The sequence below is a fragment of the Anabas testudineus genome, chromosome 12 (assembly GCF_900324465.2).
Source record: "Anabas testudineus chromosome 12, fAnaTes1.2, whole genome shotgun sequence".
NCBI classification, from domain to species: domain Eukaryota; kingdom Metazoa; phylum Chordata; class Actinopteri; order Anabantiformes; family Anabantidae; genus Anabas; species Anabas testudineus.
Genome location: NC_046621.1, coordinates 12,309,696 through 12,334,593, shown reverse-complemented (window position 1 = coordinate 12,334,593; position 24,898 = coordinate 12,309,696). Strand labels below are relative to the sequence as shown.

The following is a 24,898-nucleotide window of genomic DNA, read 5'->3' as shown; positions in this document are numbered from 1 at the left end:
CCTTCAGACGACGAGTGCATCGGCAGAACATAAAAGCACAGTGAGAATCAATGTTTTCCCTCTTTGCTGTGTTGTTTGATCCTGAACAATTAAGTCGCCTCACATTATTCAACAAGAGCTCTCTCGGAGAAAGTGGATAATTGCGTGGCTGTGGGAGGGAATGAGCTAGAACTCCCTGGGTGACTTTCAGAGCTGAATGAGGAGGTGTGTGTGTGTGTGTGTGTGCGCGCTCGTGACTGTGTAGGTGTTTAGAGGAGGAGCAGGAAGTTGCATCATCAGAGAGCAGTACTCGAGGTGACATCACTGCATATCTTTTTTCAGTCAACATGACTAATCGTGTTCCCAGTTAGTGAGCGACTTACTGTCAATAACGCTTGCTTTGTGAGTCTCTTCAGCCATTTTATTATCATCCAGATTCACATTCATTCACTCGATGGCCGTCCTTGGCGTCACGCCGGTCTTCCAGGGAAAAACGAGTGAAGAAGAGGAATTCCTGTTCGCAGGTGAGAGCGTGCACAAAGCATTATGTGGTTTGACACCCACAGACGACCTTCGCCTCTGCACAGTATATCAATCACAAAAGAGCCCCACATCATGACTTCACCTTCACCTCACCTAACTCGGACTTGATGTTTTCACATTGGTTTGTGGTTTACCTTGTTACACCCACCCACCGTACTGCAGTGTACAATTTCACATTTCCCAGTAGCACAGTGGGAGGGGGGGGGGTCATGTGGTGTTTGGTAAATGACAGGTGTGCTGCAATATTTGATTTTATTTTCTAGAACACACAGCACTAAGTGTGGCGCAGAAAGGAAACCATGAAAAGCAGGAAACTGAACATAAGAAAGCATATTGTAGACTAAACACATTCTCTCTCTCTCCTCCAAACTCCGTTTGCTTCACCTGGTGCAGCAGCATCAGGGGTCAATCATGCTTTTCATGTAGATATTTGAAGGCACAGGTGAGTGCACTGCATCCGGCACATTTCTTTTTATCATATACACAGAAATAAAACACTTACAAGACATAAATAAAGGGGACTTGCTCTCTGCCTCTCCGTGCAGCGCCTCCTCAGGCCTCCTCTCTGGATACGCCCGTGCTGCTGGAGACCTGCGGGCACCTGGAGGTCCACGGGCCGCGGGTTGGGAGCCTGTCGGCGGCTCCTCCGTGTTCCGTGTGAGGGGGAGGAGCGAGCTGGGAGGCTGCTCTACTCCCATGTTGATGTTTGTTGTTTGTGGGGCTGACGAGAGGAGAGTGGCCTGTCTTCACGCTACTTGTGGTGGTTGGGGGGGAGGAATGCTGCAACTTTCTTCTCCGGCCCCGCCACCGTGAAACCTCGACTCCCCAGCGGAGACTGCTGCTCACCAGCCCGCCGACCCCCGGCCGTGGGGCTCCGCTTGGTTCTCGGTGTGCGCAAACCCTCGTAGCGTCTTTCGGAGCCACCGCCAGTCGAGATGCCGGAGCTCGTCTGAGAGCACCCCGCCGTGTGCCCCCCCCTGGATTCCCCCTTCCATTTCAGTTCTCCGGCGGCGAGTGGACTGTTTCAAACTATATTTCCAGCCTGTGAACTTACAAAGATGCTGTTCTTCGCTTCATCTTCGCCTCGTAACAAACCTGGATAACGAGCGGAGCAGCTGCGTGGCGACACCCCGACACGACGACTTTCCTTTCGGTGAGGCAGCGCGTCAACGGCCGCTCCGGCAGACAGACAAGCCGGGATGCGAACAGCCTCGGCGCCTGCGATGTGATGTGTCTCGACAGCGCAGCCGAAAAGCGCGCTGAAACCTCCAGTTTAGCTGCTTTTCAGGGGCACAGTCGGGGATAAAAGTGCCCAGACCGAGCGTGTAGTTACGGGGGTGAAGCGACCAACTAGCTAACGTCGCCGTTAATTGCACAAGTTGGGCAACGTGCTAACGTTAACGCACCAGGCACCTCGGCAACTTGCTAACCGCGTTAGCTGTCTCCGTGAGGCTAGCTAGGCGTTAAGCTACGGTCTGTGGGGGCTGCCGGGGAAGTTATGTGCCAAGTTAGCTAGCGTTAGATTAGCAAAACATGCTCTACTACCTTTAAATGTAAATTCACTAAACTTCCTTTATGTATTTATTATTCAAACTAGCGTCTAACAGATGAATGTGAGGGTTAGCTTTATGGTAATAATACCACGAAGTACGTGTTACACTTGCACAAACTTTTTCCCACCTACACTCACTTGTTTTTTTGTTTTTTGTTTTTAATTTAAGAACTTGTTTGTCTTTCCAGAGGCACCTCTGTCCTAGGATTTATCCAACTGTGGGGACTTGAATCAACAATTGATGCATCTCGGGGTGTCTGAGTCCATGAGAGAGTGCGAGTACAGCCAGATCAGCACTCGCAGCTCCACACCAATGGAGACCCCTTACAAGAAGAGGACCCCCAAAAAGAAGAAGTGGGAGTCCTTCCCAGGACGGAATAAATTTTACTGCGATGGGAGGATTATGATGGCCAAGCAGACAGGGGTTTTCTACCTCACCCTTGTCCTCATTCTTGTCACATGTGGACTTTTCTTCTTCTTTGAGTAAGTATAGTTGAACCCATGTTCAGTGTTCCTCTGCTCCTGTCTGCCCTGCTGTTGTGCACATCGGCACCGTGCTTTAAAGACTTCATTTCATGGCCTCAGCTGTCAAGAGGAAGAAGTTGAGATATAGGTCAGTTATGTCACCGGTATCACTCTGGAGTGGGTGTGTTGCCTCTGATCTCCACAGAGCTCAGGGGGCTGTCTGTAAGGACTGTCCAGGGATTGCACAGAGGCCTCTGTTTTGAACAGTTGTAGAAATTCAACCATTTAGTGGATTTTGTTATGGCCCATTGCTGATGGAAAATGTGATGTGCCTTCCTTTTGAAGGGGTGTGAGATTCCTGTTTAAGTTTGTATATTTGTTTTACATGCCTTACATTCTGGTCCAGACATTACCTTAACTGAAGTGTCCATGAGCAACACATTGAATCCTGACCAGTTGGTGAACTCTAGCTGACCCCTGTATATTTTGTTTGTGCTTTTATTCTGTCAGCACTGTAAGTGAATAGAGGCTTACATTACATTTAATATTTTATAGATAAACATTTCTCCCACCATAGATCAATACACCTTATTTTTCACTTTACATCAAATTCATTGCTTGTGGTGCAGTCGCCTGTGGTGTCTGCTCACCCTATTTGCACTCTGTTAATCACAGTCTGACTATCCCCAAAGGAGCTGTCTTTCTCCCACTATTAGAACAACCTGTAATCAGCAGACAGCTTGTTCTTCTCCACAATGTCTCACCCAGCTCTTCATCTTCACCTCACCCCGGATGTCCTAAATTGCCCCGCTATGACTGAAGTGCATGATACAGCATGTAGACATAGACCCTGACCTGAGAGCAGCCAGCACCGTGGAGCGTACCACAAGAGATAGGACTAATGATGAGGGAGACAATGCACTAAGTAATCACTGTGTCATCTATCATCTCAGAAACTCCATCTATACTAGATAAGAATCCTGCTCCATCATGAGATTTGTTGCTCAGCCTGACAGTCTTTATCAGGCTAAAGTGCTTCGGAGCCAGAGAAAGCTTAATAGGCAAAATATGTGCAGAGGTTGATGGCTGCTGTACTGTAAAGATAGTCCATACCTGGTGATACACATTCACTGGCCACTTTATTTAGTACACTCGTAAAATCAAATATAGTCCAATACAGCTTTTCCATGAATTCTGCATTTGTGCAGCTTATAAATTTAGTTTTTGTTGTCACTTTTTTAGAAGAGTAATACTTATACGTCATGATCATAACTGAGGTCTTAGTTGTAGTCGTGAATTATATTCAAAGGTGTTTTTAATATTCTACCTTCCTTATGTTGGCAAATGTCATGGATAATATATTAGAAATGTTTTTCAGTATAATGCAGTCCAATACAACAACACTGCCCACTACAGCTAAAAGTAGAATTCATGGCAGAGCTGTTGTGTTGGATTGCATTAGTTTGTACAAATGTATCTAATATAACTGTAATTGAATGTAGGAGTACCTGTGAATAGTATGGCTCACTATTAACAACAAAACCGTGACTTTATGTTCGTGTGTAAAACATTGTCTGCCTATATAACTTAGAACTGATTTGATATTTGAGATGACTTGTTATGACGTACAGTAAATAATTTGTTGTGAGATAGTGCTAAAACAATAACTCAGCTATACAAACAGTTATGATAATTGACTAATCATATAAGTGAATTACAAACAACATCTGACAAACATTCTCCAGCTGCAGCTTTTCTAACCTGTTGGTCTGACAAAACGAGAACTTTAAAACTATTACTATCTTCAGTGGAAAGTTTTTTTTCAATACATGGGACACCTGATTATGACACCGCAGGATATTTCTAGTATGCTCTATTTTAAACCACTGCCAGTTGGATTTTTTCATTTTGTGTGCGTCCTTCACAGACACAATGCTACACGTCTATCTGCAGTGACCTCTGAACCCCTCCATCTTTCAATACAGTGTTACCTCAGCAGAGATACAGACCTAACCCCTGATCAAAGGGCATCTCAGACTAAAACCCCCATTTCTCTTAGCTATGGAGCAGTAGATAAAAATTCAGAAATCGAGGGAAATAAAGTGCCGTGTCCATTTGAACCTGGATGTTCCCAAGTGCCCAACATGGAGGATATCAGATGCTTCCTGATGATACCTCTGCCCACCCGCTCCCCCAAGATAGCTTATTTCCTACACCATGGCCATTCAGTGAAGCTAGGCTCAGTGCACTGTCCTTTGTTTGTTGTGACTACAGAGGACATTTATCAGGAACAACATTAGACCACAAAGCCACTTTTCAGCTTAGCACTGTCCTCCCTGTTCAAATGTCCATACCCTCAGGCTAACCTCCTGACTTTCCTCTCTCTCGCTGATCCCCATCCTCCTCCCATCAGCTGAAAGGAGACATTTATTGGACAGGGCAATAGTCAGCAGACCTGCACATTGGCTTCTGTTGTCATTAACTGTAATGCGTTTCGATTAGATGTGTTTTTCTAACCCTACTTGCCACTTGTCAGCATAGTGGAGTCCAGCTCTTCATTCAGTTTGTAAGTGCTTCTTCTTCTGTCTTTTGAATTACCTTTTTATCTTATTAGGGTATTTTAAATTAGCCTGTGGTATGATCTCACCTGGTCTATATTCGAAAAGTTAACAGATGGTGAGTGTTTAGTGGTGAAGACATGCACAGAACATTTGGCCATTATAGCAGAGCTCTTCCTACATATTTCCCTTTGCTTGTTTTTTCGGTGTCTGTCCGAAGGGTGCTCAGCGATGCACAGTAAACCCTGTTAGTGACCGACAGATTTTGGTCTGTTTATTATTCTGTTGCTGGCTCCCTCCAGACGCCCATGTGTTCTTTTGTTGCACATGTCGCCTTTTCCCCCTTATGCCTCGTAAAAGTTCACTCAGGCAGATGTTTGAAATGTTTTTCTGTTATACAGCTCTGTTTGATGTGAAAATTGATCCTAAGACCACAGTTTTGTGCTGAGAGAAGGCTAAGATTTACAGTAAGATGTAAATATACTAGTCATCTAGACTAGGCTGTTGCACTGAGCAGCATATGTTGTAGCAACTGTTCAGTGTATGTTACTGAAGAACCCTTTATAGTGCAGAAAAGGAATAATTACATTTATATATAAGTCCTTTTTAAAACCCCTTATAAATTGCTTCTCATTTCTATACATTTATATACCAGTCTGTTGCATTAGGGTTGCCAGTGCAGCATCATCCAGCAAGGTGTTAATTTGGCACATTTTGCACATTGAAGTTCAACTGGTCACAGAGTGAATTCTGAAATAGTGACTCACATTTTAAACTTTGTGCACTGCTCTTGTGTCTGAGAAACCTTTAACTTAAAAGATATGTAACTAAAATTGGACTAGGTTATATTTCATTGATTCACTGGTACCCAAAGCAGCACACACCAAACTAACATAGCCCCTTGTGATGTTTAATGTAGTTAAGGTTTCTGTGCTGTTTATATTGAGCCCATACTGGACTTGACTTGAAGTTGTAATCAGTGCAGCAAGCCAACCTCTGAGTCAACTAGCTCTACTGGGGATGTCAATGATGATATACTATTTGAGTAAGTACTTGATTAAAGAATTTGAATATACAATATAAACTTACAGTACATAAAAGTTGGTAGAGCAGTATTTGTGCATCCCTGCAAGGTTTACCCTTGCCCATTAGTTCTATGAATGATTTCCACACATTTGCATTAATGCTTTTTAACAGAAACTGTTGCCTTGATGGATGCCTGAGTTCACCCAGACTGCTTACATTGCCTCTTGCTCTTTACTTATGTTTCCTCTTTTACAGTCTCTTTTGCAGTGCAGTTTCTTGAAAAAACAAGAACGTTTATTCCCAGTGATGAGACTGCACATATAGCTCCCTTATTATTTTGTAGAAATGCTCATCATGATTGATTATAAAGCTAAACATCAAGTACACTGTCAGAAGATCAGGGCAGTACATGTGCTTGGCATAAGTGTGTGGCAGCCTTTTTCAGTGATAAAAGAATGGGTTGGGCTTTGATTTAAGCTCCCTGCGTGTTTAGTCATGTCTAATTTATGTCCTTCAGTAAAGCCTGTAACCATTTTATTTATTGTGCTTGTTGGTAGCAGTGCAGTGTGTGCTGCCTAACAGGCTTAATTCAGGGGAAGAAATCTGTCTGCACACTGCAGAGCAAGAATGCACAGGAACAAGTCACATGTACCTACCAAATAATTTTGTGCTCTAAAACAATTGAAGATTATGTTAATTAAAGAACTGCATATTAGACTTTACTGCAGTATGATTCAGAATAACTAAAGTGGAAAGTGTAACGTCAAATGTTTTGATAAAAGCCACTTTAAGACATTTTTAGCCACAGTGATCATGTCATGGACACTGTTGGCTGGTAAACAAGGCCCACAGGTTAAAAAAAACATAAGTAAACTTACATTGAACAACATGTAAATCTCTAAGAAAATCTTATGAGTAATCCACTTGAAATGTAAATTGTGTATTTAATGTTTTGACTATGTAGTTGTTTTCCAAGTGCAGCTTTAGAATAGGGTTTATTGGATATTTGTCACTGCTTAAACTCAATCTGCATTCATACTAATCATGATTTGGACAAATGGGGAGGGAGCTTGTTTGAATGCATGCCTGTTTGGCCAGTGAGCCTCTTCACAAACCTCTTTAAGTATGTTAGGAGTTTAGCAGTTTTTGGAAGTTGGAAGTTTGAGTTTTGCTCTGAAATAATAGACTTGGTAAAGATTTATTACGAGGAAGGTATTACAGTCATGGAGTTTTTTTTTTAATTTGGACCTGAAATGATAAAAACAAAACACAGAAAAAACATCATAGGTGAAAATAATTAAATGCACAGGCAGAGCAAAAAAAAAGATATTTTATGGCTTATTAACTGGCCCCTAATGTCAAACTCACAACTTTGATGAAGCATTGTGAGAGAAGGCTTCAACACTGGCGTTACAAAGCCCCAAGTGTGGAATGGAAAACATCACAGAACAATTACAAATACTTATAGAAATAAGTCAGTGACTCAGCTGCTTCAGAAACACGTTTTCTAACTCAAAGACTCACTGTGGTCTGTTGTAGACGTTTTACACATCAACAAACACTGGTTCACCAGGTGTTTTTAGCCATTTGCACCAGCAGGTAATTCTGGCAGCTCAGAGGCTTTAGAAGGTTATAAAGGAACATGCTTGGATGTTATAATGAAAAACTAAATCATATTTGTCCACGTTTGATAAAATGGCCTGTTGTAATTCACACTGTAAATGGTCAAGGATTTTAGATTGTGAAGTAAATAGTGTTTTTCTATTGAGTTCACCTTATTGTATAATTGCCCGAGGCACTGTATCTCTGCTTCATTCAGAAAATACAATACAGCTTGCAAATACTCCTCAGCAGCCAAGACATGCCTGTCTTGTCTTTGGCTAGGACAGGGATATTAATAATTTGCTCCATACTGGAACTAAATAATAGGTCAGCTTTTGGAGTGTCATATGGTATTGGGAACGAGACATTTGAACAATTACACCCATGGTAAAGCATTCTCTCAGTTCAAGTTGGTAAATACGAATTTAGGGTACTGTACCATTACTTACTTAACATCGGTGGCATAACTTTAATCAGAGCATTTTGACTGAATTTGAATGATTTTGCTACCCTATAGTCCCTTTTCAGGTATGTAATCAAAGGGAAAGGACCTGTAATACATGACTGTTTAAGCATTTATAAATATTAACCAGCCAAGTAAATATGTTTTGGATGTAACTTAAACTTATTGCTAGAGACTTTGTTGCCATTGTCTGTTTTTAGTGTGGAAGCAATGGGCAGATCTGTCATTTAGGCTCATTGAAACCAGGAGTCATGTTCGGCTAATTGCTTTTCCTCTCTGTGACTAGCTCAAAGACTTCACTCAACCCTGCACCCTGTCTTTGTCACACAGCTTTCCCCGTGCTAGCACATCCACTCCTAGTGGTAGGGGTAATTGAGTACATGCCGGATGTTTAAAGGTTGTGCTTACAGATTTGCAGAGCTCTCACATGTACACATGACCACTGCAGTCATCTGAGCCTGTGCCATGCACTACTGACATCTGTCTGAAAGGTGGCAGGAAATCGTGACTTAAAAATAGAACGTGTCACATTCAGTTGTTTCATTGACAAATGACTTCAGAGCTGAGAGGAGGTTCATGTGCGGCATTACTTGCCATGAAAAGCAATCAGAATGTAATAAAAGGCAAAGCTGACAAAGCCTTGTATCCATATAGCCCAGATGAGTAATGGGACTTTGGTATCAAAGGCCACAATGTCAAACACATTTTAAACACACTCACATATTTGATACTGTATTAGTTTTGAGTAATATCTCTGGTTAAATGATCTTTTCTCAAGTAGGTACTGAGGAGAATTGCAGGCCCAGATTCTGTGTGTTGGACGATGGATGACCTGTCTTTGACAGACAGTGTTTTTGTAGATCGTAGCACATTGACTACCTTCAGAGGTCTATGGATGAAGAAGAAAGTAAACGAGGTTGCAGTTTATCTCAGGTGACGGTGAAAGGACAGCCAGTGAACAGTGCTGAGTGAAGTCAGTGTCACATGGTTACATCAAGCGGAGATGAAAGTCCCCCAAGCTTAACTCCCAACTGAGTTTTGAAAAACTGGTTGTCACCATAAGAGGATTTAGTGGGAAATGTGATAACAGTAATCTGGATTGAATTGTTGTTAAGATTAGCTCACCTTCTAGGAGGCAAATGCATAGGAAAACCTTGGGAGACCCCACTCGGGTAGCAAGATTGTCGTATTCTGTGGAAATATTGAGCAGCACACAGTCATTTGATGAGAACTATTATAACTATATTCCAGCTGCACGATAGTATCTTGTATATAAGTTAAATGTATTGCATTTATCATATACTTGGTCTGTATATTTAGATCATTACATGTTGGGTTCTGTGACATGCTATTTGCTGTTGATATAGATAAGCAAATGAAAAACAGGGATGATATATGCACTCTTGTTAGCTTAATAGTATTTTAGCTTAGAAAACAACATTCTCTGATTTATGCTAAAATTTTTAATTATAAATTTAAAACTCTAGATTAGTAGGAGCCATTTACTTAAGAAATATAAAATAACAGATTGGTTTTATGAAATGGTATAGTCAATACTAAGTCAAGAATGGCATCGACTGTCCTCTCTCTTTCTCTTTCCTTTTTTTAAATGCTTCCTGATCAGACTGAAACATAGACATTATGTTTGTTTGTTAAGAGGTGTACATTAGCATTTCCACACAGTTTTTTTTTTTTTTTTAATCTTTGAACTTACTAAAATAACAAGGTAGGTGTTATGTTTCTCTGGTTCTCCTAGCCAAAGTATTTTGTATTTAGTTTGAGTTTTTTTTTTTTGGTATTAAAATCTATAAGGAAACTAGGATCAAGTTGGACCTAAGGAGGAATGTAAGTAATGTAAATTCAACAGGATGTGTAAATTACTTTGCAGTTGCTTTCACGGGACATGCTAGCTGTTTAAGTAAAAGAAATAAGTAAAGTTTAAGTAAAAAGACAGATTGCATTTCCCTTTATTGAAATGAGAGAATGAAGTCATTTAAATACAAAGCAAACATTAGGCTTTGGTTATGTCAGCAAAATGTGTCATAGTGTTGATTGCAATTTAATGCTGATAGTGTCCGCCTTTTATTACTCTGCCTTCAGCAGTCAACTATTCACACTAGGGGTAGAATGGCTCTCTGTGCAACATGTGTGGCTTATGCCCGTGGCAGTACTTTTATGTAATGAGCCATTTGAGAAAACATCACCCCAGTGTGTCAGACGGCACAAGGAGAAGAGAGAAAGATAGGAAACATCAACACCTTCTCCATACAGCATTTAAACAGCCCCTCCGTGCACATTCAGACAGGGCATAATCCATGACCTAAACTTTGGGGGTGCTATTTTGTTAGCCTGTTGCTCTTGGGATTTCAGCGAGTTGGAAAAGTTTGACAAAGTTTATTTTGCGTTTTTCTGTTCATGATTTTTGGTTGAGTTGTTTCATGTGATCCCACAGTAAACAATAATAGATCAAACTACTGAGGGTTTTCTGTGCTGTAAAGAAGGAGGAAGGAGCTAAATTTCGTTACTGTATGGATTATCAGATTTAATCTCTACAGCATTTATTTGTTATTATGTGTTTGACTTTGCGTATATGTATTGCTTTACATAGTATGTGTTGAAGGTAGAGTATTTTAAAATCCATACCACATCACGTATGTTTACTGGAGACTGAAATGCAAAACTATGCCAAGACCTGTAAAGACATTACCCACCTCTTCATCAGTTTTGGCTCTACTTGTGGATGAAATCTAACACTAATTCTGTCTTTAACCTTAACAGCCAAAGTGGTTTGAGATATTTAAAAGGATTATAATGAATGTTGTCATGCTGTCTCTATCTTGTTTAAAGTCTTTGTTTCTTTATTTTTCTTCCTTGGAGGCTTCAGCTCACTCATCTGGTGGCTGTTTCCAGGGTAACCACATTCTCTTTCGAAATTTACCATGTCTGACATCGGATACTGTTTGTCTCTATGGCAACAAAGCCCCCAAAGTCCCAGTTAAATATAAGATGTGGTTGGTATCAAACTAAAAGGGAAACGAAGATGCATGTTTGGAGATGTCCAATTTCATGTTGACATCTGTTCTTTACAGTCCTTAAAAGAAAAGATGGTTAAAGGGGGTTTTAAATTGCTCATGTTGTTTATTGTTGTTGTTCAGTGACTCTGAACCGATTTCTGGGACATTGTCATCAGGGGGAACTTGCACCAGGCAAGTTGATGCCTCCCAGCAGCTCTTCCATGTATCTATTGATCCACATTTACAGGATAGGCAGGCTTGATGTTGCATCTATCCTCCTTCTGTAATGGCTTCAGTGATTAATCTCTGTCTATTTGTACCAACCTGTCACTCTATCACTTATTACTGCCTTCTCATAATCTTCCTTATGTGACACTTGAGACACAGCTTCTGAAGGCAGAGGGAGCATCTTGTGCCATTTTCTCAGCTTTCTCCATCACCATTTGGCAGGCAGGTTTAAAAATATAATAATGTTTTCAGGGAAGAACCCAAAAACCCATATTTTAGTTTTCCCTGCAGAGGGAAAAATATGCAGTGCATACACATAATTCTTAGATTTTGTAGCTCTAAATGGCCTTCACTGACTTCTGCCTTTGGATTGTGAACTTGACTTTGTCAGTGATTATTTCAAACTATTCAGATTTGGCTCCCTCACTCAAGGTCTGCCAAGCCTTTTACAACTGTAGTAATTTCCCATTAGCACCTCTAATTGGTGGATTCATTAATGTGATGTGTGACCAATCAGATAGAATAGAGGACACACTGAATAGGTAGATGAAAGAATGTTGGGTAATAAATTATCAGACTTTCAAATTCTCTGCTTTCCTGGGGCAGAAATAGAGTGAAGCTGTAGACAATAGCCTTCTAGTTCTGTCAAACACCAGTGTGGATTTGCAGACTTGCATGCATCATCATGCATCATGCGTCACTTCATTAACAGTTCAGATGACTAGGTCATATACAGATACATAAATAATGTACTAGAAAATATTACTAATCTGATTATGCTGCTCAATTTATTTTAACTACATTTCACATTTAGTAATTTGGAAGATGCTTTTATATAAAGCGACTTACAAGGGAATAAGGTTCAAGGCAAAGGCAGCATAAGGGGGTCTTGCCTAAGGACAAAGCCGGGATTCGTTTGCTGGTCTCCCGCATAGAGGGATTACTATTATGTTGTTATATTTCAATAATTTTTACAAAAAAGACTGAGTTGAATCACCTCATGCTGTGGTGTTGACTCTTTGTATTTTAGCAAACAACAATAGGAAAGGGAATAACTCTTGTCATGGCCAAATAAATCAACTTTTGCTGTTGACATAATTTTTATGTAAACATTTTATCAGGCAAGAAGTTTGCTCTGATTAAAAAATCACAATCACAGTAAAAAAAAATTTAACAGATAATAAGTCTTACGTGCATTATTATCAATATTTGTCTAACCTATTGCTGGGTGGACTGTTGGTGATGTTACGTTTTTTTATGCACCTGTCTCCAGTCAAGGAATGAATTCTCAGCACTGTGTGGATGGAGAGAAATCTGCTGGAATTCTCTTATTAGTTTCCTCTCTGTAAAACTAGGTATGTTTTTAGTGAGGTCAGTTCATAGGAACTGAAGAGGTACTGAACACTGAATCTGTTGAAGACCACCAAAGCTTATTTTATCTTGTTTATATAACCTGCATTTACAGGACATTATTGTTGCAACAGCAATATACAAAAGTAAAAATGTTAGATAATGTAGGTTAATTCTTACCTGGTTATATAATCATGCCTGCAGATTGGTATGAATTTAAAAAGACAAAGAGTTAAACAGATTTGTGCAACCGGTACATGCATTGTTTGCAGTGAAAGTATTTTAATAGGCCAGAGCAACAGAGCTGTGTTGTGTTTAAACAATGAAAGTCACGTTTGGAAGATTATACACAGAAGGATCAGTCTGCAGCACTGCCCCAGGCATAGATGTGCTCTGTAGTAGATCTCCCCCCCTCCTTTCTGCTGAAGGCTGAGGTTCAGAAACACTCACAAAGCACTGAGGGCTTTTAAATAAATGTCCTTAGTGTCTAACATATGTTGTGTATATTGCATGGTTACACAGTCTAGTGTCTAGTTTGATGACTTTGGGAACTCTGGGCAGGTTTTTAACTGGAGAAATGTTTCTGCAACACAGTGTTGTCCTGCCTACAGCCCCCTGCTGATGTCCCAGACAACACAGCATTTTTTTTTTTTGTTTTGTTCAGTCTCACTCCAGATGTAGAGAGCAGCAGGCCTGGCCATTGTCCAGGCAGGTGTGATAAAGGTATGATTGTAGATAATGCATTTCTTGTCATTGTTTTTCAGAAATGGGGAAAAAAGTATGTGTCTGATTCAAAAAGATATGGTTGTGTTAGGTATATAATAGATTCTTCTGAAAGACAACATGATATACTGGCTTACTGACCCCTCATAGACAAGGTTTACCTTTATAATAGCATAATACTTGCCAATTGTATTTTTAAAATTAGAAATTTTCCCACTTTCAAATTAGTTTCTGCTCTCTGCTGCGGTGTCTAATGTTGGCTGAAGGCATCTGCAGGAGTCGCAGTGAAAGCAGAGTGCTAAAAGTCAAGAAGCACAAATCAGCAAATCAGACTAAACGCTTCAGGTCCCTATCTACATCCTCTCAGTCTGCAAACATTGGCAGAACTCAACATGGAAAGCCTAAATATAGTTTGACTTGGTTTGTTAGATGAACTGATTTTGGCATAGCTCAGCGGATGTCACTGCCCACCCAAGGTGTCACCATCTGAAGGGCAGTGAGATTGTGTGATAGTATGAAAATGTCTATCAGCAACATATTGTACATTTTATAAATTTTATTTAAAAAAAGCTTATTGTAATGTGATAAATTTAACAAAGGGCTATATGGTTTGCTTCTGGTAATAATGTTACTTCTTTGGCTCATTTGCCACAGAAATGCAGTTGGCAAACGGTGCCAAACTGTTCCATGCCAAACACCAGAATGGTTGCCTGCTTCCCCTTTGCTATAGCAATCACTGCCACTTTAAACATCTTCAGTCCATTTATGCTCTATAGCAATTTTTTCTTTGCATTAAATTTTAAATGGCATTCAGTCATCCAGTGAAGTCTAGTGCACTTAGTGAATTTTGGTAATAGGCATTGTCTGTTATACCAACCTGCTCTGCCTCTGCACTGTTTTTATTCTTTTATTCTTTTATTCAGTGTCATTTCAGTGTCTCAACCTTTTCTTTTTTTAATATTAGCTTTAGAATCTTTTTTACTTAAGTCAACTTACAAAATCGCTTGATAAATATGTGTTTTTGCAAACAAAAAGGGGAATTTGTTTTTAAATATAAATTAGAATTCATAAAGGTGTGATTTAACTGATATGTTTTGGCATTTGGCACTTAATTTAAATAGATAAACAGATTTGGAGCGTTTTAGATAAACAGATTTTATTGAGAACCTTGGCTTAACTCACAATACTGCTTTGCATTTCTAAACATCATCCCCCGAAGCATATGGTTACCACATGTTTGTTTAGTTTCACTTGTCTAGCATTGCATCTCTTTGTTGACCTCAAACCAAATCCAATGGACCAGAAAGTGACATGAAATAGGATGTAGCAGTCTGTGCCCCACCCCTGTGGGATGGGACTTAATGTGATGACTCTAACAACCACCTGCACTGCTAGGCGTTTAATGGGATTATGCCAAATTCTTATTAGAACAGATTACAACAGAGGGGGCTGACTATTAAGTGTGTGCCTGTTTGTCTGTTAAAGTGTTATATCCACTTAACTGTCATTAATGAGCAATAAGCTGCAGGTATTATACCTTCCTAAACTTCAGGGCTTGTCTCCACTGACAGTCAGTGTTGTTCACACAAATACTGCGTTGTGTACTAATATTTAGATTAAAAGGAGCCACTTGTTTTTTAACAGGTGGACAAGCTTCACCTCAGGCCATCGGTTGATGTTTGTTCAGTAAACTCCCAGCTCTTACTATTTTAATGTCCAGATTTTACTGTTCACCAATAAAACATGTATTTGTTTGTGTGTCCTATTCATATTTTTATCTCAATCTCTCCCTGTCCGACCAGTTGTCCATTCCTGGCGCTGCAGTTGACTCCAGCCATCCCAGTGATAGGAGGTGCACTGTTTCTGTTTGTACTGGGAACACTGCTGAGAACCAGCTTCAGTGACCCAGGGGTGCTGCCTAGGGCAACCCCAGATGAAGCAGCTGATCTGGAGAGGCAAATAGGTAAGACTGCTCTCTATCGATAATTAATGATAATGATGTTTTTTTTTAGATATAAAATATGATATGTGTATGAAAACCTTTCAGCCACCTATGTCCATGTCTATGTCCATCTGTGATGAAGTTGTTTTTGTCTCTCTTAAAGAAGAAAGCTTGATATGTTGATCTTCTGATGTAGCCATTTTTGGGCTGCTTGATTATTTTTAGAAAGTGTTTTAGAGTGCTATGTACCTTTAGTTCAGCCACGATTTAAAGTTGAGAAAGTCCCCCTTTGCATGAAACATGAGGCATAGGCATCTTTATCATGTGAACAGGCCATAGTAAATCAATTTCACCTAAGTGTTGTCAAAACGTGTGTTTAGAGAAAGGGATAAAACTCGAAGGATGAAACTGATTTTATTTATTTATTTATTTTCTTCCTTTCTCTTCCCCCCTAGCCTGAGCTGTAAGACAGCTACCTCTGTCTTACATTCCTTTACAGAGGCGCTTGTGTATACTGTAGCTATACAGATTAGCTCCACCAGATTATCTGGCTGATGTGTTTGGAGATGTGTTTATGTAGCCAAAGAAAAGTGCACAAAGCTTGCACTGACTTCAGAGGCACTACAAATTTAGGCTAAAGTAAAGTACTGTTGCTGATCTTACCAAATGACCTGTGATTTGATGTATTCCTTTATTCATTAACTTATAACTTCAGAAATTAATTTATGATGTGAAAGGAAAAACTGTTGGTGAATTAGAAACCACTTCATATGGAGTAACTCAATTACAAACACCACTGCATGACTCTTGTCATGACTCAGAATCAGCGAAGACTGCAGTTTGTGATGCGCGTTCAAACTGTTCATGATATTCACAGCTAGTTGACTGTGCTTATATTTCATTAGATTACATTTAAAGAAATCAGTCATTTCAGTTTTAAAGAAATGCATTACATTTACATTTAGCAGACGCTTTTATCCAAAGCGACTTACAAGTCAGTACAAGGTACAAGGGTAGGCAGGGCTTGCCTAAAGACCCCTACTTTGAACCCCAGTCTCCCACATGGGAGGCGGTGATGTTACCACTACACTAACCAGCCGCACATTAAAGTTGAAACATGCAATCGTCATAGAAGTTACATTAGTATATTTTAACATTTGGTTAAAATTCAATCTGTCACTCAGAGGCCTTTTTAGAAAAAATGTCATGCTTGAGGGCAATTCATGCTAAAATGTACAGTGATAATGGGGCAGGTTTAGCAACTTGCCAGTAAGTTGCAGCATTGACTCACTGTTCTCTAAAAGTTCCCTGCTGCCCTGTGGCTAAATGGGATTTCACCACTTTAGTTAAAGATTTAACTTTTTAAACCCTCTTTTTAAAACTCTCTTTAAAGTTTTGGTCCTTTTATTCGGAATGTCAAGCTTCTATTTCCAAGCGATGGTCCTTTCCGTGCTTCAGGCCACTGGGGCCTCATTAAACAAACTCTGGACTGGCTTAATTAATCTCATTAGGAGTCTTAAAAGCTTTTGTAGGGAAAGTACAGTGCAGAGCTTGGAGCAGTGGGCTGAAACGGCACTGTGCAAAAGTTCTATTTTATTTTTATTGGCAAGCATTTTTTTCAGAAGATAAACAAATAAAGACTAGAAAATATGAACACTGTCAAGCCAAGTACCACCCTGTCCCCTCACATCAGTTTATCCAAACTTTTCTTTTGTGGGGTGTGGAGATATATATACACATGCACATACCTGTATCATTCTGCTAAAAATGTGATGTGAGAGGTTAAGATTACTTTCTCTTTATATAGCCTGTAAAAGAATAAAAATGCTTCCTGATTCTCTTTGTGTCGGTCAGCTTCTGTCAGTTTTTGCAGTGCTGTGTCTCTCTACAAACACACCCTATTGCCCTGTATTTCCTCTGTATTTCCTTTCAAACACCCTTCATATTTCTCCTTATTTCTCTGGTTGCCTCTTCCATGCCTGTTTCGTGTAGTGCTGTTTGGTGCTAGCCATGGCGTGGCAGCTTGACATGCAAGACATTAGCAGCACATCTGTAAGCTCTTAGCTTGCTTATCCCAAGCCCAAACACCAAGCAGTCCCGCAATGCTTTCCACAAGGAAACACATGTCTGACTCGTACTATATCTCACCACGATGATTAAAATGCATTTTGAAGTTGTGAAAAGGTTACAGTATGTGCTTATAGATTGCACCTTGCAGCTAATAGCAATGCTGCTCCTCTCTTACTTGCAACATAACTCATTCTTCACACTATTCTGATCAAGACATCCTTTTTTAATTCTCAATGTCTTCTCTTTAAGCCGTGTATCTTTATGCACTGGACCGTGAATGAGAAAGCACTTGCCTGTTAACTTAATTGTTATAAATTTGTAAGAATTTACTTAAAAGTGATGCCCACCATCATTTTTTTTCAACCTCATAAATACATGATGATGTTTTTGAATCAAATTCCTAAATGGCTCCAGTTGGGCAGTTATTGATCTGTTGAACAATAGAGAATTTAATGTGTGTACAATATGAGACATCAAGGTCTCTCATCTTTCCTGTACTTTGGGAGAGCAAGATCATAGCTAGGCCTCCACTGTCATAATTGCAAGCAGATATTTGCTCACTGCCAAATGCTTTAGTCTTCCACTGTAAAAATGAGGAAGTATATCCCAGCTCAAACACAATCAAATATGGTGTGTTTTCCACAGGTATGAGATAACTCAGACATAATGTTGTATGTGTTGTCCCTATTCTCAGTATTTTATCTCCCTAAAAGCAGCAGAAACATTGTATGTACCTATAAAAGAGTGTGGGGGTCAGAAATGGTAGCACAGCTTGTTGTTTATCCCTGCTTGAAATGGAGACAAGAGTTGATTTCTTTTCAGTGTGCCGCGTTTGATGTGTATGCATGTCTGCCTGCCTGCCCAATATGTCAGGACTAGACAGGCTGGCATCAGTTCAGCTACCACATGCCAAATCCAAAAGACTCTGTGCAGCATTAATCAGAGTGAGAGATGGTCAGAGCTGCTCATTTCCTTCCTTCCACCTAATATGGTCCAGGCTAGCTGGTGAATGTCAGGGAAGATTCACAGTTCTTTTTTTCCAAAGCTGCCAGCCTGAGTCAAGGCCAGCAAAGGAAATAGATTTTAGTAGGCTTACAGCTCGGACCACTGAAGCAAAATCTGCTGGGAACATCAGTAGAGGATGCAGTGACATTTAAGCTCCCATATTGAGTCAGTATGTTTGACTTGAAGGGGGTTTTATGTTTTTTTTCTTTGTACATGTATTTGTGTTTCTGTTCTCCAAGTGTGCATATCTGATATCCGGTCATAGCAATGTCAATGAAAATTGTGTAAATTGTGCACACTTGCATGAGCCTCACCTAGGGGACCAAAGCTGGACAGCCTTCTACTGATGCAATCAGAAGTTTTTGGTTGAGCTATGTGCGAAATGCTTAGCATCAGAAAATCCTGTTTAAAGTATTAACTCTGCTATTGAAGGTCCTGTAAAATGTGAGAATAAATAGGACTTTCATACTTGAGCTTTTTAAAAAATATTTTTTAATTAGAAAAAGCTGTGATAAAGGTATATTTTTTTTTCCTGTACATGCAGTGCTGGCCTCTTGTATTGGCTCGTTCAAACAAAAATGCCAGTCTGACAAAAATAGCCTTTGTGGAGGTTCCTTGGTAATAGACTTATCAGCATTGCAATCCAATCATATTAGGTCTTAACCAGGGAGTGTCTAATCATTTAATATTTGTTTTTCTTTTTGTAATTTTTTTACATTCTTTTTTTATAAAAAATCTTAATCACCATATTCATATTATTCTCGCTCCTATAACTTCCATCCTTTTTTAATTACTGTGTGTTTATCCTTTTTGTTGAAATGTTTTGTTGGGACAGCATTTGTCAATGTCCTTACCAGTAACTTAATACAGATGAAAAACATAAACTTGCACAACCCATTACGAGAGAGAGAGAGAGACACTAACTTAAGCCATTCTTTAAGATGAGAGTGGCATAATCACATTAGATACAGCTTCCTCTCCTTGTAGCGATAAGGCTCTGAAAACATGCTTGTTGGATTTTAACACCTTGTAGGTCTGCTTGAAGCGTTGAATTTGTGTTAGCTCGAGGCACATTTGACTCTGCCATGAATTAAAACCATGAATAAGCTTTTTGATTAGCAGCCATGTCTTGAACATCATAAGATGTTAGGTGTTAGAAGTACTTACTTCTTGCCATGCTGAGATTTGTGTTCCTAAATGCTGACCACTGAACTATTAAATGTCAGTAAACATTAAAAAAACTGGGACCAATTTGAATCAATCATCACAGATTGTGCCATTCACTGCAGTGTATTGATCCTGATTTTACTCAGAATACAGTGACTATGTCTAGTGAGATAAGCCTCACAATGATAGGGTAAATCAGAAGTCTGCTTAAGTCATGTTAAAGATCACTTCTGCCCTTACCAAGACTGTATATTGTATGATGTTGATGATGTAGATGTTTGTCCCATCCTGCAGTAAAAAATAAATTAATACCTTGTTTTGAATGACAGTTAAATCATAATTCATGCTAGTGAGACTCTGCTTCTTCCTTCTCTGTGTAGCCTGAGGTCAGATCATGTTTGACTTTATGGTCAGTACATTGTCCTTACAATTTAAAGCTTCTACTAAAGTCTGCCATTTTGTCATTTTGTTCACATGATGAAGAGTCATTTTAAACTCTTCAAAGTGCCTGAGGAATAAAGAAATGTACAGGAATAGAGCTGTCACTGTAGCGCTCTTTTACTGGAGACTAGAGAAGACAAAATCAGACAATGGAAAACTTTTAATTTGAGTACGCTGGCCTGGATGCATATGCTGATCACTCAGTGTACCTTGTTCCATCCATTATGTATCCTCTCTCACACACATCTTTAATGTACTTCAACTGAAAAATCTATAGACAGGAAAGTAGACAATTTGCACTCTCATCATGGACCAGTTTAGGTAAGGTCAGCAAATGCATGAATCTATTACTAATAATGGCTTCAAGAAATGTTTTCTACCAGTTTTCTGACTTTGTGTCTTTTTCCTTTTTTCCCTGTGGGTGTCATCATCCTCTAGTCCAAGGTGTTTACCTGTATTTAGCTTCATATTCCAACCAGTCCAATAGCTGACCATGCTTTTTTTCATCCTTCACTATGATGGATGTCATATGTCTGTATCCAGACTGATAAACCAAGTGTTCATGATCTCAGTTAAGACCTCTCTTGCCCAGAATGTATAAGTATAGTATCGGAAGCAAAGGACAATTTTTGGTAAAGGCCTGTTCATTTAAGCCATCTGTTGATGATAACTTTGACTATTCATTCACTAATTCATCAATAGACTATCTGAAAAATGTTTTGAAAATTTTTATGGAATTTAGGCTACTCACCAGTCACAGTGGAATAGCACAGCAGAAAATTGAAAACAAAACAAAAATTTATTTTGCTGTTTTGCAATGTGGCCACATCACAAATTGTTCTCAGGAGTAACCCACAATTACACAACCCAAACTCAGAGCAGACTGGCAGAGCAATCAGAAGTCCCCCTAAAAAAGCACTTGATCGTCTATTTACAGGCTCTATCTTTGCATTGTGCGAAATATTTAGCAATAGCCTTGAGCTCTGTTTCTTGAATAGATTAGATTAGACTCCATCAAGGCTCAGTTTTGAATAGCTTTTTAACATTTCACTGTGATAATTGAATTATGTGACGGGTGTTTCTTTCCTTGGAGTGTTTCACACCAAGGTCAAAGTGGGACTTCCACCGCAGTGAATTTGCCAAGTCAAATTTATTTACGCTGCAACCATTACTCAGTGGTCAAGCAACTTCCTCAAATAATACTCAATGAAGTCAGTAATTGGAGTCCAACATACTCAAACTGCACACTTTTTGATGATTTTAGATAAGAGCTTGTATTTAACTTAAAAACATTTGGCAAATATTACATTTACATTTAGTCATCTGGCAGATGCTTTTATCCATACACGTCATATGCATACTTTCTGCATTGAGCCAATCAGCTGCTGTGCTGAAAGTGTCATCAACACATCTGATCTCTTGTTGGGAATTCTTCAGTCAATTATCAGTTGTATTTACACATGGGCTCTATCAGACATTTCTCAGACTTTGTACTAGGGAGCTGGAAGGGTAATGTCCGTGTAAGGTCCAAACCCTTGACTCAGACATTTGTATGAGACCATGACACTGCTGCCTCAAATGACGATGAAAAATGATGATGTTCGTGCTTCTTCGACTTTATCTTATGTGTTGGCAGACAGGTTGAAGTCTGTTCTTCTGTATATTAGCCCTCATCATTGTATTCTAGTACACTTTTCCATCTGTGAAGGTAAAGGCTCACATTTTCTCTACTCTACATACACAGCAGGATAGCAATTAGTTTCCCTTTATACCTCACCAGGCAACGCCTAGCTCAGTTTGGCTGACATTGAGCCTTCATTTAACATTGTGTATAATGGTGTAAGTGGGTACAGAGTGTGTGTGTGTGTGTGTGCGTGTGTGTGTGTGTGTGTGTGTCTCACTTTTATGTCTATTCATTTTGAGTGTCAGTTTGAGTTTACACCATGGAGTGGCTTTTTGTCCCGGCCCTCACTTTCTCACACAGCTTCAAAGGTCTGTTTGAAAGTTTAGACTTGATCTTAAGGTCAGAATTAGGTCAGGCATTGAGTTGTGATGGTTATGGTTAGGATATGGGGCTAGGAAATGCACTGAATCAGTGAATGTGCTCACAAAGATAGCTGTACAAATATGTGTAGGTGTGTTCTCTTACATCACTTAACAGTCTACCTGGCCTTATTTTCTACCTTCAGGCTCTTAGACCTGGCCTAGCTCACTGAGGAATCTCCCACTAGACACTGATGTAAGGCTAAGCTTTGGCTGCCAGAATGGCTAAGTGTACAAATGGCTTTTTTCAGCAGAATAGCTACTTTGACACCTCTGTTCACCTGCTACTTTACTGCCGGCATCAGTGAACAAGTATAGTGAATGTTGATGGCCTGATTCAAGTGTACTTAAGGTGTGACCAGAGTTGATTTTTTGTTGTTGGTAGTATCAACACTGTGTAGACAAACCAGAAACCTGCCACTGACTAAATTTATTTTTATGTGGGTAGACAAAAACTTAACTGGTGCAGCAAAAGAAACATTTTTTTTGACTTCCAAATAAAGGAACCATTTCTACTTTCTTGTGGCATACTCCATGATTTTTGTACAAGGTCAAACCACCATTGAAAATGCCACTATAGTGCAATTCATTGATATGTTAATAATGAATCATTAACAATGCATTGCATAGTATTAATGCAACTCTGCAGTAATCAGAGTGTTTTAGTTGTATTGTAATCGGAATGCTATTTAATTTATTTATCAATTTTAATGCATACTTACATGCATGTGTTATTAGTATTATTTTTTTGCTCCTATAGGTAGGCAAAAATATATAAACTTAGCCTAGGGAGTATACTGTACACAGTGGCACTATATTCTACAGTAAGTAGAGTGATTCACTTGTACTATTTAAAATAATTTAACCACTACAATATTATGTTGGAATTTGCTTTGAAGAAAAAGAGATTTCCTCTAGTGCTTCAGAAGAACCCTGCAATTAGTTGTCATAGTCCACCTGACAGGAGCCAATACTATTGTACATTTTACTGCACTATGATTACCTAAACAATGGGACTTCTCCTGTAGTGGCTGAATTGTACTTTGAATTTCTCTTCCTCATATTCACTGTTTCCCTTTGTGGAGTCTTCTAAGAGGGCAGAGGAACAGAGGGAGTATGAAGGAAAGAGGAGAGCACCCTGCAGTGATTGATCACAATATAGATAAGCTCAATAGAACAAAATTCACTCACTGCATTCGCTCCGCCCTTCTTTAGAAATGTCAAACACCTACACAAGCCCCTCCACCACTAACACACACATACCACTCTGTTAGCAATGCTACGGTCTTCTGTATAAATGATTTCAAAATTATCTACCCACACATACCATCTCCTACTCCTATGGTGCATGAGAGTGCTCAAAGCAAGCAGGGCAATAATAGGATACAGGCTCTACCTTTTATGGCTTGAAAATTGCCATTACCGCTCTCGTCTTTATGGTGTAGTCTGTCATCACTTCTGTCTTACTCCACAAAAACCCATTCAGAGCAATTTTGCATCGGTACTTCCTTCTACTTTATTCTCACGACTGTGATGTTAAGCGCATGCTGAACCCCAGACTGTTAATATTATCTGAACTAGGTCATAATTTAGGCACCGAAACCACTGACTCCATGTTATTCGGGAAGGACAGGTTCGTTCTAGTATGCACTGCAGCAAAGGCGGTATACACAAAAATATTTTACCCACCTCCTGATAGCTTCTCTTTTTGTGTGGATTTCATCTTCAAACAAAATCTAACTTTAAAACAAAGCTTGGGATTGCTGCCTTACCTAACCCATTTGAGTTTTAACTGACAGACTGATGACCTTACGTTTCTGTGCTAGACAGGGGAATTCATGTTTTCTTCTATTATGGCAAGTCGTTGTGGCCCTGAAGCATCAAAGCATCCCCACAACATTACACTGCCCCTCCATGCTTGACTGTTGATGTGTTGTTATTTTTCTGTCTTTCTGTGTTTGGTTTACACCAGATGTAATGGTAACCCTGTTTTCTAAACAGTTCAACTCTTCCAAAAGCTTCAAGGGTCACCTAGATGTGTTAATTAGCCATAATGTTCTTCTGGGTTAGCGGTAGTTTCGTCTTGCCACTCTCACATGGATGCCATTTCTACCCAGCATCTATTGGCTCCTAGAGTCATCATAACTGACGTTTATTTAAGTGAGAGAGGTCTGCAGTTCTTTGGATTTTTTATTTATTTATCTGAACCTTGTTCAGTGAAGATTGGCCAATTCCAGGAAGGTTCAGCATTGCTCAGACTCTTCCCCTTTTGTCAATGGCATGTGTGTCCTAGAGACTGAGAAACAGCTTTGTAACCTTTCACAGACTGATCGTTGCTCCAGGTTGTTTTTCTGTTGTTGTTGTTGTTGTGCTTTGTGAGTTTGTTTTGTTGTTGTTTTCCATAACTAAGGGGATGACTTTGTTTTTTCTACATGTGTTTTTGGTATTGTGTCACCTTTATCCTTCAAAAAGTGCATTGTTATCATTTAAAACTTATAGTTTGTGTTTGCTTAGTTTGCTTTTGTTTATCTTAGATTTTGTTTAAAGATCTAAAACAATTAAATATAAGATAAGACACATCAAAAGAAGAAATCAAGAGGGGGTTGAATATTTTCGCACAGCGGTGTAGCTCCTGCAAAAGGGCTAAAATGGTGAGGCTAATTAAAAATAATGGGCTGTGTGGGTTGCCCATGTTCACACCTTTTAAAGTTATCAATATCGTGACTT

At 39.5% G+C, this 24,898-nt stretch overlaps 1 protein-coding gene across 5 annotated transcripts in view; it reads left to right on the top strand.

Annotated features, from left to right (window-relative positions):
* The first annotated feature begins 788 nt into the window (after positions 1 to 788).
* LOC113158696 (probable palmitoyltransferase ZDHHC14) overlaps positions 789 to 24,898 on the top strand; it is a 39,333-nt gene continuing 15,223 nt past the window's right edge. For 2 of the 5 annotated variants that reach the window (XM_026354791.1, XM_026354788.1), the window contains exons 1-3: positions 790 to 1,675; positions 2,263 to 2,557; positions 15,306 to 15,466. In XM_026354791.1, the coding sequence (XP_026210576.1) occupies positions 2,316 to 2,557; positions 15,306 to 15,466 (403 nt within the window). In that variant the 5' untranslated portion in view covers positions 790 to 1,675; positions 2,263 to 2,315. The other 3 variants (XM_026354789.1, XM_026354792.1, XM_026354790.1) reach the window with 3 other exon arrangements.